At 38.1% G+C, this 13,689-nt stretch overlaps 1 protein-coding gene across 1 annotated transcript in view; it reads left to right on the top strand.

The window, feature by feature from the left end:
* Window positions 1–9,964: 9,964 nt before the first annotated feature.
* The window catches only part of GRM1 (glutamate receptor, metabotropic 1), a 285,034-nt gene continuing 281,309 nt past the window's right edge, over window positions 9,965–13,689 (top strand). The window contains exon 1 of the mRNA XM_011974448.1: window positions 9,965–10,210. Within this exon, the coding sequence (XP_011829838.1) occupies window positions 9,981–10,210 (230 nt within the window). The 5' untranslated portion in view covers window positions 9,965–9,980. The remainder of the gene's footprint in view (window positions 10,211–13,689) is intronic.

Below are 13,689 nucleotides of genomic sequence, written 5' to 3'. Positions count from 1 at the left end.
CTTGAATATAAATTTCCTTACATGCCACCACCTGGGAACACCAGGACAGGTGATGATTCACTCACCTCTGACTGACCAAACCCATCATGCTGACTGTGTTAGAGGACTCAGCAGATGTTTGGATGGAGGCAGGGAACCCATAACATTTTCTAGGTGTTAAGTGGCAGAGCAGAACCAAACAAATTCAAAGGCTACCAGGAAAAGTTAAAGTAATAGGGGTTGTTTCTCTGCTGGGAGAAGAGAAATCTGAATTATGATTTCAAGAAGGACCACCTCCCCTCTCCCTAAAAAAGAATTTAAACCAGCTGACATCTGTCTGCACTGAGAATAAAGAGGAAACAAACAAATTCTGATTTTATCATAAGAAATTCAGGTAACAAGGAAGAATTTCCTAATAGTTATAGATGTTGAGTATTATAATAGTTTTCCAGAAGGTGCTGTGAAATCAATTTTATTCACAAAAATTATTATTTTTGTTTTACCTTTTAATACTTGTTTTTAAAATTTTTTATTTTTATTTTTGGATTCATAATAGTTGCTCATATTTATGGGGTACATGTGATATTTTGACACAGTCGTACAATGTGCAATGTTCAAATCTGAGTACTTCGGATGTTCATCACTTCAACCATTGATCATTTCTTTGTTAGGAAGATTCCAATTTTACTCTTCTAGTTATTTTGAAATATACAATATGTTTTGTTAACTACGGTCACCCTATGGTGCTACTAAATAGTAGATATTCATTTTATCTAACTGTATTTTTGTGTTCGTTAACCAAACCCTCTGTATCTTCTCTCCCTACTACCACTCCCAACTTCTTGTCACCATCCTTCTACTCTATCTCCATGAGATTTAACTTTTAGCTCCCACAAATGAGTGAGAATATGCAATACTTGTTTTTGCATTCCTGGCTAATTTCAGTTAACATAATGTCCTCCAGTTCAATCCATGTTGTTGCAAATGACAGGTTTCACTTTTTAATGGCTGAATAATATTCCTGTGTATGTGTGCTGAATAATATTTCTGTATAAACACACACACACACACACACATACAGACAGACACTACATTTTCTCTATCCATTCATCCCAGTGAAATTATACTTCAAATATGAAGAAGAAATAAAGACTTACCCAGAAATATTTTTTAAATGGGACATTCTCTTGTTTGTCCAAGATGTCCTAGGAGGCAAAGTAGTTGGTTGACAGGCAAATGAGAGGGAATTATCTGTGACTCAAGAGACCAGACCAGGAATGAATTCATCATCACAGGAGAATGAGAATAACTCCTGTGTTCTCATTCTCTATGTGGAATAACCCAGGAATTGAGAGTGTCTAGAGTATAAGATGGTGGATTCTCCAAAGTGAAACCATTTCTTTTTTAGTGAAAGTGTACAAACAAATATCTACATATTTTCTCTATAAGAATGTTTCCCCTGGTGTAACTGATGTGTAAATATGCAAGAACGAGCAATGTTGAATTAAGTTGTTTGACCAAGAAAGTATTTGAAGATGCAATAACAGGATTTGAACTAAGTGCTACATGATGTCTGAAATGTTACTTGAGCCACCAAATGGAGCTCAGATTGTTTCTTGAATATAGCCTCAATATTTTAGGAGTGGAAAAAAATCAACATAAAGCCTAGTTTTCAGTGCCTACTTTTTTTGCCATGATGGCAGTTCATAGAGGTGATTATGAAATGCAACACAATCTATTTCATGGCTCAATGAAACTTAGCCACCAAGTTACTATAAATCAATTTTTATGAATAAATTTCTGTTTTTCCAGTTGGATAAACTGACTTTTCAAAATCATACATAGTTTAGAGAACTCAGAGTTGTTGCCATTATTTTCTCTCTCCCATTTTACCCCCATTTTCAGTGCCTATCTTAACTTTACCTGATATAAACAATAATGTCCACTTCTATTATTTTAAAGTACTTTCATGATTATTCAAATAATACGGTTTCTTTGTAAGCTCCATGTGTTCTCCTTCATAAATATCCCATCAATTCTGTTTAGAAGTTGGTTTTAGAGCATATCTGGTGTAACCTACACTCTGTAAATACTGTTGTCGCATAACTAAGATAAAATGAAGATTTTTCAGCATATTAAATTGTATATGTTATGGACTTTGTCAGACACTGCTCTTCCCTTTCTCTCTTACTCTCTAGGTTTTAGGCAGGATCTAAACAGTGATAAAGTCTGTTATCAAATCTTCTACAATGCAGCAACATATAGCACATTACCATGTTGCAATCTTGTAAGGGTAGCCAGAGGCCTCAATAAAGATCTTTAGACAGAGTGTCATTCTGTAAATCGTGAAAGTTCGCTTCTGCTCCAGTGGGTCCTCTCTACTTACTGACTCTAAAAATACCTCCTATAGATTCACATTCACTCCCATTCACCCTGAATGCCAATGCCTTGCTTGGCATTAAGCCCATTTTCCTTCTCGTTTTTCTGAAGAGGTGTTCTCTGATTATCTCTGCTCTCCCATCCTAAAATCTAGGATGACGGTATTTTTTATTTTTCATGTAGCATATATGTCTCAGTACCGCTGCTGTATTTTGTGTGCTTGTGTCATGCCTTCACACCTATACTGTAAGTCCATGGAGGAAGCAGTACAAAATGGTGGTTATGAGCAAGAATTTTCAAGTTAAGATCCTAGATCCACCACCATGTCCCTTTGGGCAAATTACTTAACTTCTTTGAGCTTCCACATTCTCACTTGTAAAAGAGGGGTTATAACTTCTATATGGAGTTATTATGATGAATACATGAAATACTTAGGTGTTTATCCCAGTGCCAGACACACAGTAAATTTTCATCAAATTGAAGGGAGAGTCAGTGCCTAACATTTCTTGGCAACTCTTAAAGGGCAGCGCATAGGTAATTTTTCAGGTTAAGAGTTCAATAAAATATTTGCTAATCCAAAGAAAATATGCAGCTCTCTACCAGCCTTGAGTGTTTACAATTACATAGCCTTTTTATTTCTTAAGTGTTTTATTATAGGTCACCTTCTTATATATTCACAACTTTCTTTCAATGCCACAGATACTAGACACAGAGAATTATCTAGATAAATTCTTCAAACCAGCAAAGGCAGAAAGAGGCCTGAGTGGCAGAATGGGGCTGGGGGAAGGCAGAGGATAGGCTTGTGGTTGAGAGTATTATCTTCGACTTGACATTGCTTGCTCATGACCTGGTAGATAGCCAAACAGCACATGTCTCCTAGTTTCTTTCCATTTATGGAGAATCTGCTTATATTTTAAGACTCAGAACAAGTGATACTTTCTTTAGACAGTTTTCCTGATTCTTAACCCATAGCACCTCTATTAGATACTTGTAGTTGTCCTTGTCATGTCATTAGTTATGTTTTTAGTAAATGAAAGTAATAGAATGTTAAGCTCAATGGGAGGTGGTTTCCTTTTCAGTTTGTATGCTCTTTGCATCTAACACTGTTACCAATATGGTGAGTATAACAAGGTTGTTTTGAGAATCAAATAAGATAATGTGTACAAATACAATTTTTATTTTTTTTATTTATTTTTTTTTGTATTTTCCTTTTTTTTTTATTATACTTTAAGTTCTAGGGTACATGTGCATAACGTGCAAGTTTGTTACATACGTATACTTGTGCCATGTTGCTGTGCTGCACCCATCAACTCGTCAGCACCCATCAACTCGTCATTTACATCAGGTATAAATCCCAATGCAATCCCTCCCCCCTCCCCCCTCCCCGTGATAGGCCCCGGTGTGTGATGTTCCCCTTCCCGAGTCCAAGTGATCTCATTGTTCAGTTCCCACCTATGAGTGAGAACATGCGGTGTTTGGTTTTCTGTTCTTGCGATAGTTTGCTGAGAATGATGGTTTCCAGATGCATCCATGTCCCTACAAAGGACACAAACTCATCCTTTTTTATGGCTGCATAGTATTCTATGGTGTATATGTGCCACATTTTCTTAATCCAGTCTGTCACTGATGGACATTTGGGTTGATTCCAAGTCTTTGCTATTGTGAATAGTGCCGCAATAAAGTATAAAGATTGACAAAAGGACAAGTTCTTTCTACATTAGTGTTGCACTCATGGAAATTTATATGTAAGTTTGAAGGCTTTTATGTATCATGAGCAAAATGGGGAGTTTTAACATAGTCTAATACATAATACTCAGCTCTCTATCAATATGTATAGTTAAGAATTGCTGTACAGAAGAGAACATATGGACATATGCTGGGGAACAGCACACACTAGGGCCTGTCATGGGAAGCGGTGCAGGGAGGGAGAGCATCTGGAAGAACAGATAATGGATGTTGGGCTTAATCCCAAGGTGATGGGTTGATCTGTGCAGTAAACCACCAAGGAAGGCGTCTACCTACGTAACAAACCTGCCTATCCTGCACATGTAGCCCTGAACTCAAAAGTTGAACAACAACAACAACAAAAAGAATTGTTGTTCAAACAAGAACATATAAATAAAGAAATTGGGACAAACATTTCATGAAACCAGTTAACTCATCCAGACATTTTAGATTATGAAAAATACATGTTTAATTGCTTTTTGCTACTAAGAGAAATAAGAAGTAACCTAAGAGTCACTACAGAGCTGTTCCAGTTCTCATATCAATAAGCTTCGTGCCCATTGGTGAGACATTTCACCTCTCTGTGCCTCAGTTTCCTTGTCTGTAAGCTGATCTGTTTTTCTGAATATGCCTAAGGGTCTTTATTAGGTTTAAAACACAAGGATGTTCTTAATCGAATGCAAAGAGCATTCTTGTTTGTTTAACCTGCATGTGTTTTCAAAAAGGAGCAAAATCATCTTTTATTGAAGTTCAAGGGTGGGCACCCTGCAGTAAACTCATTCTCCTTGTAACACAATCTTCTGACAGGCTGACAGTGACTTGTGCTGAGAGAGTCTGCTAGTGATGCCTATTTACCTTGCAGATTCCTGAACCTGCATTTATTGTGAGAAAGTGGCATCTGACTTCCTTCCTCGTGCCCTCTTGTGCAGATGAATAAGGCATTCGCTGGCCTGCTGTGTGTGGTTTTCTCCCTTGTCATCAGTCAATGCGTGTCTTTTGAGTCGTGACACGTTTCCACAGTCTTTGGAGCTAAGGATTTTGTAATGTGTTAATGCTTCTTTTGGGCTTCACTGGGCTGAATTAGGTCACTGAAGGTGGTTGAATTAAGAGAAAAATGCATTAATTTGATCATTTAATCTCATAAAACAGGAAATAAGAAAGCTTCTTTTAAAAAATACAAGAACATCTCATTAGATTTAATTACAATGCTCGTGAAACTTTTACAGATGTTGTCATTTAAGTCCCAAGTCTTTTCTGACTACTGTCATCATTTTACAATTATTTTCTTAAATAATTGCTGCATTTATCTGATATTTATCTTAAAAAATTTGAAAAGTACTACCAAATTGTGTACCAAAAGTTAGAACTACTTTCACCAACAGTGTATATACTTATACCTTGCCAACACTGAATCTTATTAATCTTTGAACTTCTAGCATTCTAATAGGTTAAAAAAGAATATTTCATTTTAAAGGTACGCTATTGATAACAAATATGGTTCAGTGATTTGTTTCATATGCCTGTTACCCACTTTTACTTATTTTGTTTAAATTGCTTTTGTTTATAACTTTTGCCCATTTTTCTATTGGGCTGATACAACAAATGCACCTTTGCTGTGCATTTAAGCATCTAGAACTATCATGAGTACATCATTGAAAAAGCCATAAGAATATTTTCTCCTGTAGATTACATTCTAGAGAAAAAAGAAAAATAAACGGATCAGCAATATGTACAGTCACGCACCATATAATGACGTTTTGGGAAACAATGGGCCACCTATATATGATAGTGGTCCCATAGATTATAATATGGTACTTCTACTGTACTTTCTCTATGTTTAGATACACAAATACTTACCATTGTGTTACAGTTGCCTACAGTATTCAGTACAGTATCATGCTGTTCAGGTTTGTAGCCTGGGAGAAATAGGCTATTCGATATACCATAGGTGTATAGTAGCTTATGCCATCTATGTTTGTGGAAGCACACTATAATGTTTGCACAATGACAATATCACCTAACAACACATTTCTCAGAACATATCCCTGTGGTATAGTGACATATGACTATATTGAGATAAAAGCATGGGGGATGACCAGGATTTACTTAGAGGTTGCTTTAAGCTAACTGATCAAGAAAGGCTTTTCAAAGGAGGTGATATTTCTTTCATGATATTACTGATAAGATCACCCAGTAGAAGAGCATCTTTTCAGGTGATGGAAATAGCATGCATGAGCTTGGGGTATTCTGCCAACAGAAAAGGACAAAAGGTTCCTGGGATGAACCTTCCAATTTCTCCAACCTCATCTCTTCCCACTTTCCTTCCATCACCTTTTCCAGCCTTATGGAGAAGCCCATGCACAGCCTGGTAGTCCAGGGGAAGGAGTTTCCATTTTATTCCAAGCATGTTAGAATGCAAGTGGAGCTTTCTGTAAAGGAGTAACAAAATCAGATTTATACCTTCACAGATTACTCTGGTTGCTAGGTGTGAAATCAATCACTGAGAACAAGAATGGATGCAGGGAGGCCAATCAGAAGCCTACAGCACTTGTCTGGGTAAGAGCTGATATTTACTTGGTGTAGAGGATACTATACTTGGCCCACCCAGATTTCCTTTACCTGCTGGGTGTGCCAGTCTCCTAGCCACCATGAAAGTAGGCGTCTATCGACCAGGCACTGTGGCTCATGCCTGTAATCCCAGCACTTTGAGAGGCTGAGGCAGGTTGATCACCTGAGGTCAGGAGTTCGAGACCAATGTGGTGAAACCCTGTCTCTACTAAAAATACAAAAATTAACCAGGCACGGTGGCACATGCCTGTAGTCCCTGCTGCTCAGGAGGCTGAGACAGGAGAACTGCTTGAACCCAGGGGGCAGAGGTTGCAGTGAGCTGAGATCGTGCCACTGCATATCAGACTGAACAACAGAGTGAGAAAAATAAAATAAATAAATAAATAAATAAATAAATAAATAAATAAACAAGAAAGTAGGCTTCTATCAGTCCCAGTTGCCTGCTTCCTAGGAGGTGGTACCTGGTCTTCCTTCTTGTGGACCTTAGCCAGTGATTGACCGACAAGGGGATCCCTTGCCTGGAGGTGGGGTTAACTCTCTGGTATAATGTGCTCTAGCACTTTATTGTGTTGTCAGCCTGAAGCTATTCTTTAGCTTAAATGATGTTTCTGCTTAGCTGCCTCCTACTGTTCCTCCCTGCTTCTCTTTGTCTTCTCTTCCTCAATAAATTACTTGAATAAGAATCTTCATATTAACCTAAGACACAGTTTACAATGGTAGAGGCTGAAATAGAGGAAAGAGAAAGGATTAGGAATGCTCTAGAGATAAGGGCTACAGGAATGGTTCTGGAATGTGAGAAAAAGACAGAAATAAAAGTAGTTCTCAAATTTTGTTATTGTACAACTTGGTGGGTAATGGCATCATGTACTAATGGATGTCTGGAAGAAGTAGATTTGCAAGGTAGAGAAGGAACTAATTTTATTTCAGATATGTTAAAGTGTCTGTAAGTGGATACCACTGGGTAGGCAATTAAATAAACCAATCTTTTGATCCCAGGGGCAGTTCAGTCTGAAGATCAATATTTGGGATTCAACAGTGGCATTCAAATATTATTTGAATGCATGTGACAGAGTGGAAGTACTTATGATGAGAGTATAGATGAAAAAGACAAAATTTCTCAGGATTGAGTCCTGGTATGAAAATTGGAGCAGAGAAAGAAAATCCAACAAACATACTGAGGAGTGACCAGTGAAGTGAGGAAAACAGGAGAAGGTTGTATCACAGAAATAAAGAGAATAAAATGTTTCCAGGAGGGTATGGCCAACTGTTGAATGCAACGGGGTGGTTGATGAAGATGAAGACAACAGATCACAAGATATGGAAACAGGGAGATTATTGCTGATCTTGACAAGAGAAGATTTTGATAAGAGAAGATTCTGAGGTGATGGGTATGCCTATATCTAAACTCATCAAGAGGTATACATTAAACGTGTACAGTTTTTATATATCAATTAGATGTCAACTAAGAAAAAGAGAAAAAAATGCTAAAAAGGAAAGAATGGAAGAAGCAAATACATTGACCTAAGCAACTATTGTTGCTATAAACAGGAGCAATGAATCAGTAACTCAAGAGGGACAATGAGGTCAGGGGTATTTTTCTTTTTGATTGACACTGATAGGAGGGATAAACTGATTATCCAAGAGAGAGAACAATTGTAGGAGAAACTCCTTGAACAGACAAAAAGTGATGGGATCTAGGGTCCGTGAGCAGGGGTTGGCTCTAACCTAGAGTAGACACACTTCAAATTTACAACAGAAAGGTTGATAGATAATATACATGCCAGTGAAGAAATGTTTATAGATGTAGTGGGAGGCAAAAGTAGTTTTTGATAGATTGTTTCTATGTTCTTATTGAAATCTGAAATGATGACCAAGTTGAAATGGGGAGTGGGAATGGTTTTGGTGGTTTGGAAATTTGAAGAGAGAAGAGTATGGATGAAATAATTAATGAAATATTTAATATTTAATAATTAATGAAATAATTTGTTCTGTAAGAAAGTTTACTTACAGGGGTGATGTAGTATAATTTCCTTGTGCTATTGAATATCCCTTTTGGTATGTGTGCCCATGAATTCTAAATAAAACCATTCAGCAAGGTCATGAGTCTTTTTTAGTCATGTTTAGGTGCTCAGGTATAGACATGGAATAGGCAGATGGTTGGGTTTAACTAGCATTAATGTCAGGAAAACACAAACGAGTTAAGGAATTTGCAAGAAGCAATTAAGAGGTAGACTATGAAATCTAAGCTGGGCTAAGAAGGAAACGAGAGGGAGAATGGAAAGAAAAAATAGGAAGGTTAATGGATTTGAAATTTTGATGAGGTTGAAGAAGTGCTGTGGTAGGGGTAGTAGAATATATGAGTTTGTATGATAAGATGAGGTAGCAGAGACGGATGTTTTACATCCACATTCAGAGGAATTAGAAACATCTGTGATAACAAGGTCAAAAGTGTGACCTTGGACTTGTGTTGGTTACAGGAAACATCAGTGGAAGGGGAGAGTTTGAGAAACCATGAGGGCATGGTATCAGATCTATCATCCACATGCATATGAAAATCCCCAAACTTCGGGAGAGGAATAGAGACACAGAGGCTCATAAAATGGGAGCTAAAGTATCAGTGGAATAGAGAGACAGGGAACTTGTAAAGTGCGATATTTATCTCATTGGTTTCTATGAGTTTTCAGTTTTTTAAAAGTGTATTTTATTATAAGAATGCTATAAAATAAAAATCATAATATAAGACACAAACCTCTCATAATCCCATCACTTTGTCAGAGGATGGTGGATTCTGACGAGGCCCTATAGCTGTTTCTGGTCTGCCGATCTCTGGCCTGGCCAGGTGTTCCATTTATTTTGCTTACTCATTCTTTGTGGAAATGTTGCAGGGCTTTATGTCACCAAGAGTGGCTGCTTGTTAACCTGGCAGCCAGCTGAAGCAAGTCCTCAAATGAAGAGTCCTTCTCTTTGTGTTTCTTTGACCTCTCTAGTCCAATGCACTGATCTTTCCTACGTGGTTAAAATCTGGGACAAGAACTGTTAACAATGGTTGGAAAATAGGGCAGCAATCCTTCATTTTATAAAACATGTCTCATTATAGGTTCCCTAGCTCAGCTTGTCTCTCATTATTTCCACAGAGTTGATTATCTGGTTACATTTCATTACTCTCTTTAATCCATCCAGATCTTCCTTCAGTCTCAGTTATATTTACAAATTATTTGCCATTCCTGGGACTAACAAGTTGTTATTCCATTTTGTAAGTAGTGTTGTTGCCACAGTTGTCTTGAACATCTGTTGATTGTTTCCGGACAGGGAATTATGGGGAGAGCGGAATGGACGCTTTCAAAGAGTTGGCTGCCCAGGAAGGCCTCTGCATCGCCCATTCTGACAAAATCTACAGCAATGCTGGGGAGAAGAGCTTTGATCGACTCTTGCGCAAACTCCGAGAGAGGCTTCCCAAGGCCAGAGTGGTGGTCTGCTTCTGCGAAGGCATGACAGTGCGAGGACTCCTGAGCGCCATGCGGCGCCTTGGTGTCGTGGGCGAGTTCTCACTCATTGGAAGGTAAGTCTCTCTCTCTCTCTCTCTCTCTCTCTCTCTCTCTCACACACACACACACACACACACACTTTGAAACACATATGCCTACTTTCACAAAACTAGACTTGCTAACTCCAAAGTGGGAGTGACGTGCAGTGCTGAGCTGAACATTAGTTCTGGATCTCACTGATAATGTGAATACTGGCATCTTCCTGCTAGACAACAGAAGAACAAGGCTCAGGAGGGAGGATTGGTTAAGCCCAGGAGTTTGAGGTTACTGTGAGCTATGATTGGTGCCACTACATTGTAGCCTTTATTGTTCCAAAAAAAAAAAAAAAAAAGAAAAGAAAAGAAAAGGAAAGAAAGAAAAACAAGAGCAGAGCAGCATATAACAAGATATTGAGACTTTTTCAGAAAAAAAAAAAGATGGAAAGCTTTTTGGCAGAATATGTCTTGATCTGGAGAATTATTCGTTTCACTTGCTTTCTCCACACCCAAGCTGATGCTTATGTCTTCCTACCTCCTAAACATGAGCATCTTATTGAGATATCAGTGGATAAAGAACAGCAGTGAAAATGGAAAATATGTATTAAGATTTGAAATTTACAGAGTTGGCTAAAGACAAGTGAAGATATGCAACAGAACTGTGGAAGTTTATAATATATTGTCCCATTTATGAGTTAGCTAATTTTGATGCTTTCTGCATGTGATTTCTGGAATTGCTGGTGGTGGGTCCCAAAATTTCTGTTCTCTTTCTAAATCGTGTGTACTTGTTTGGCAATAGATGGTAATCATCATTGGATTTTTCACAGGGCTTTTGACCTAACAGATATCTTGTTTAATTTGCCAGCTTCTAATATTGCATAAAGAAACTGCTCAATTTTCCCCAGGAACCTACTGAGTTTACCTGATCTTTACTGATCTTCAACCCTATCACACTTATCTTCCAAATCTCTTTGTCTCTTCCCATCTCTTCTTCTGGGTACACTATAATCATATCACACCCATTAAAGAGCCTCACACACTGATCTTCTGCTCTTGGAAGTTGGGTAGTACTGGTGTGGACATGCTCACTGGACCTTTCCCTTCTGTCCTTGTGTTTATAATAATGATTGCAATTCTAGTAAGACTAACTTTGCCATCACCTGTAATTAGAGGTATAAGACACTTCAGGGACTTTTTAAAAGAAAGTAGGATAGAGGGAGGCCGAGACAGGTGGATCACGAGGTCAGGAGATCGAGACCATCCTGGCTAACATGGTGAAACCTCGTCTCTGCTAAAATACCAAAAAAAATTAGCCAGGCATGGTGGCGGGCACCTGTAGTCCCAGCTACTCAGGAGGCTGAGGCAAGAGAATGGCGTGAACCCAGGAGGCGAAGCTTGCAGTGAGCAGAGATCGCACTACTGCACTCCAGCCTGGGCGACAGAGCGAGACTCCATCTCAAAAAAAAAATAAGGAAAGTAGGATAGAAATACAAATAAATGAATAAAGAAACAAAGAGATATTCTCCAAGCATGAGGAGGTGTGGAGCCAAGGTCAAATTGTAATTCATGATTAAGATAATTATTAAACGTGGGCAAAATTGGCACACTGGCACACAGAGTCAACTTGGCTTCTTCAACATGGTGCAGTTTTTGGAAGCCAATAAAATGTTCATAAGAAAGCTGGTCTTCTAAGGAGTATTTAAATAAGAAATGTTATTTCTTTTAGGAGTGAAAAGAAGGTAAACAGTATTTTTGAAGTGTTTCATGGAGTAATATTCTTAATAAATGCACCAGGACAAAGGATGTACAGACATTCAGGCCTTTCCATTGCTTCTGTAACATGACTGCTTTTAGGAAGATTGCTTGTTTTTAAAAAATTCTCATATTTATAATTTACAAAACAACAATAGTCTGTTTTGCAGAATTTATTCTTTTTATAATATCCTCAAAAATGGCTATCTACCTGGGTTCTGGAGATATTGAACAGATGTGGCAAACCTGTGAACTTCAGGGCATATAGACTACCTAATTATGAAACATAATTACACAAAATTGTGCTATATGTAATTGGAGTGTGAAAAATATATTCTGTCACCATTATGAGCTGGGCAGGAATGATAATGGCAACTTAAGTCTTTCTAGCTCTTTGTTTTTTACCTCCTAATAATGCAGGTGAACTCATACAAGTATTTCTGAGAGTCACATGTGTTTGTTTATGTGCTTGTCTGTGAAGAGGTCAGCTACATGTGATGTCTACCTCTTTTATTCCTCTTAAATGCCCCACTTCTGCTGGATTCCACTGACATATCCGAGGGAGCTGTTGTTGCAATGAACACCTGAGCTTCTGAGGACACTGCTTCCTGTGCTAATAGTTATGGTCACTGATGCATGGAATCCTTGAGATGACAAAGCTATACCATACTCTTTGCCAAGTGAAGGAAAGTGTCTCTGCTCTTCTGGGCTACTTTCCATGAGTGGCTCTCAAAATGGTGTTGGCTTTTAATCCCGCTCTTAGAGAATTTTGATGAAAGCAGCCTTTAAAATTTTTTTTGTTCACAATTTTCTCTCCCTTCCCTGATATCCAGATATGAGTTTATAAGGAGCTGAGCTGGGGACAGAGCCAAGTAGTGAGACGATGCCATCCTTAGAGTTAGTCTTCCCTTCAGGTGGCTGATTCTCTCTTTTCATTGGGGATGGACTCTATCCTAAATGGTGCTCTGTCACTCATGTCAATGGACATGTGGTGGGCTTGGTTCCCTCATTTCAGCAGACGTGTCCAGAATGGCTACAGTTTAACCTCAAGCTGCAACTTCTAGCTATGTTAGTAATGCTGTCAAATATATCTCCCTCCCTTTCCAAGGGATTTTTATGTACCAAATGTTGAACTTTTTTGAGATCAGAAGCCATTGTTTGGTTTCTTTCATAACACATGGTATGATTCTGGCTACTGCCAGAGTCACAAGAGGGCATTGTGTAGGTGTCATGAACTTCTTTTCATACAGATGAAGATAGTAAATCATGGTGTAGACAGCAGCAGGAGAGATTTGGTTAAAAAAAATTAGAACTTTTTAAATGAAGACTTATGTGCCCTTGTCTCCATGTCTGTTGTTTTCTCTCACACTTCACATGCAATGTGTCTGGAACTCTTCTTGGCAGTACCATCAAAACATATTCAGATGTGGACAACTTGTCACCACTTCCTCGGCTATCATCCTGGTCCAAGCCACCATCATCTTTTACTTGGCTTATTGTGATAACCTCAAAATTGGACCTCTTGGCCATCTAGTTTCAACATATAAGACAAAGTGATCGTCTAAAAAATTAAGTCAAGTAATGTCACTCATTACCTTACATGCCTAATGCCTTAAAATGATCCCTTCTTTCTTTCTTTTTTTTTTTTAAATTTATTTATTTATTTTTTATTATTATTATACTTTAAGTTCTAGGGTACATGTGCATAACGTGCAGGTTTGTTACATATGTATACTTGTGCCATGTTGCTGTGCTGCACCCATCAA

The sequence above is a fragment of the Mandrillus leucophaeus genome, unplaced genomic scaffold (assembly GCF_000951045.1).
Source record: "Mandrillus leucophaeus isolate KB7577 unplaced genomic scaffold, Mleu.le_1.0 Scaffold1451, whole genome shotgun sequence".
NCBI classification, from domain to species: domain Eukaryota; kingdom Metazoa; phylum Chordata; class Mammalia; order Primates; family Cercopithecidae; genus Mandrillus; species Mandrillus leucophaeus.
The sequence above is the reverse complement of the archived record's forward strand: the minus strand, read 5'-3'. Positions and strand labels throughout refer to the sequence as shown.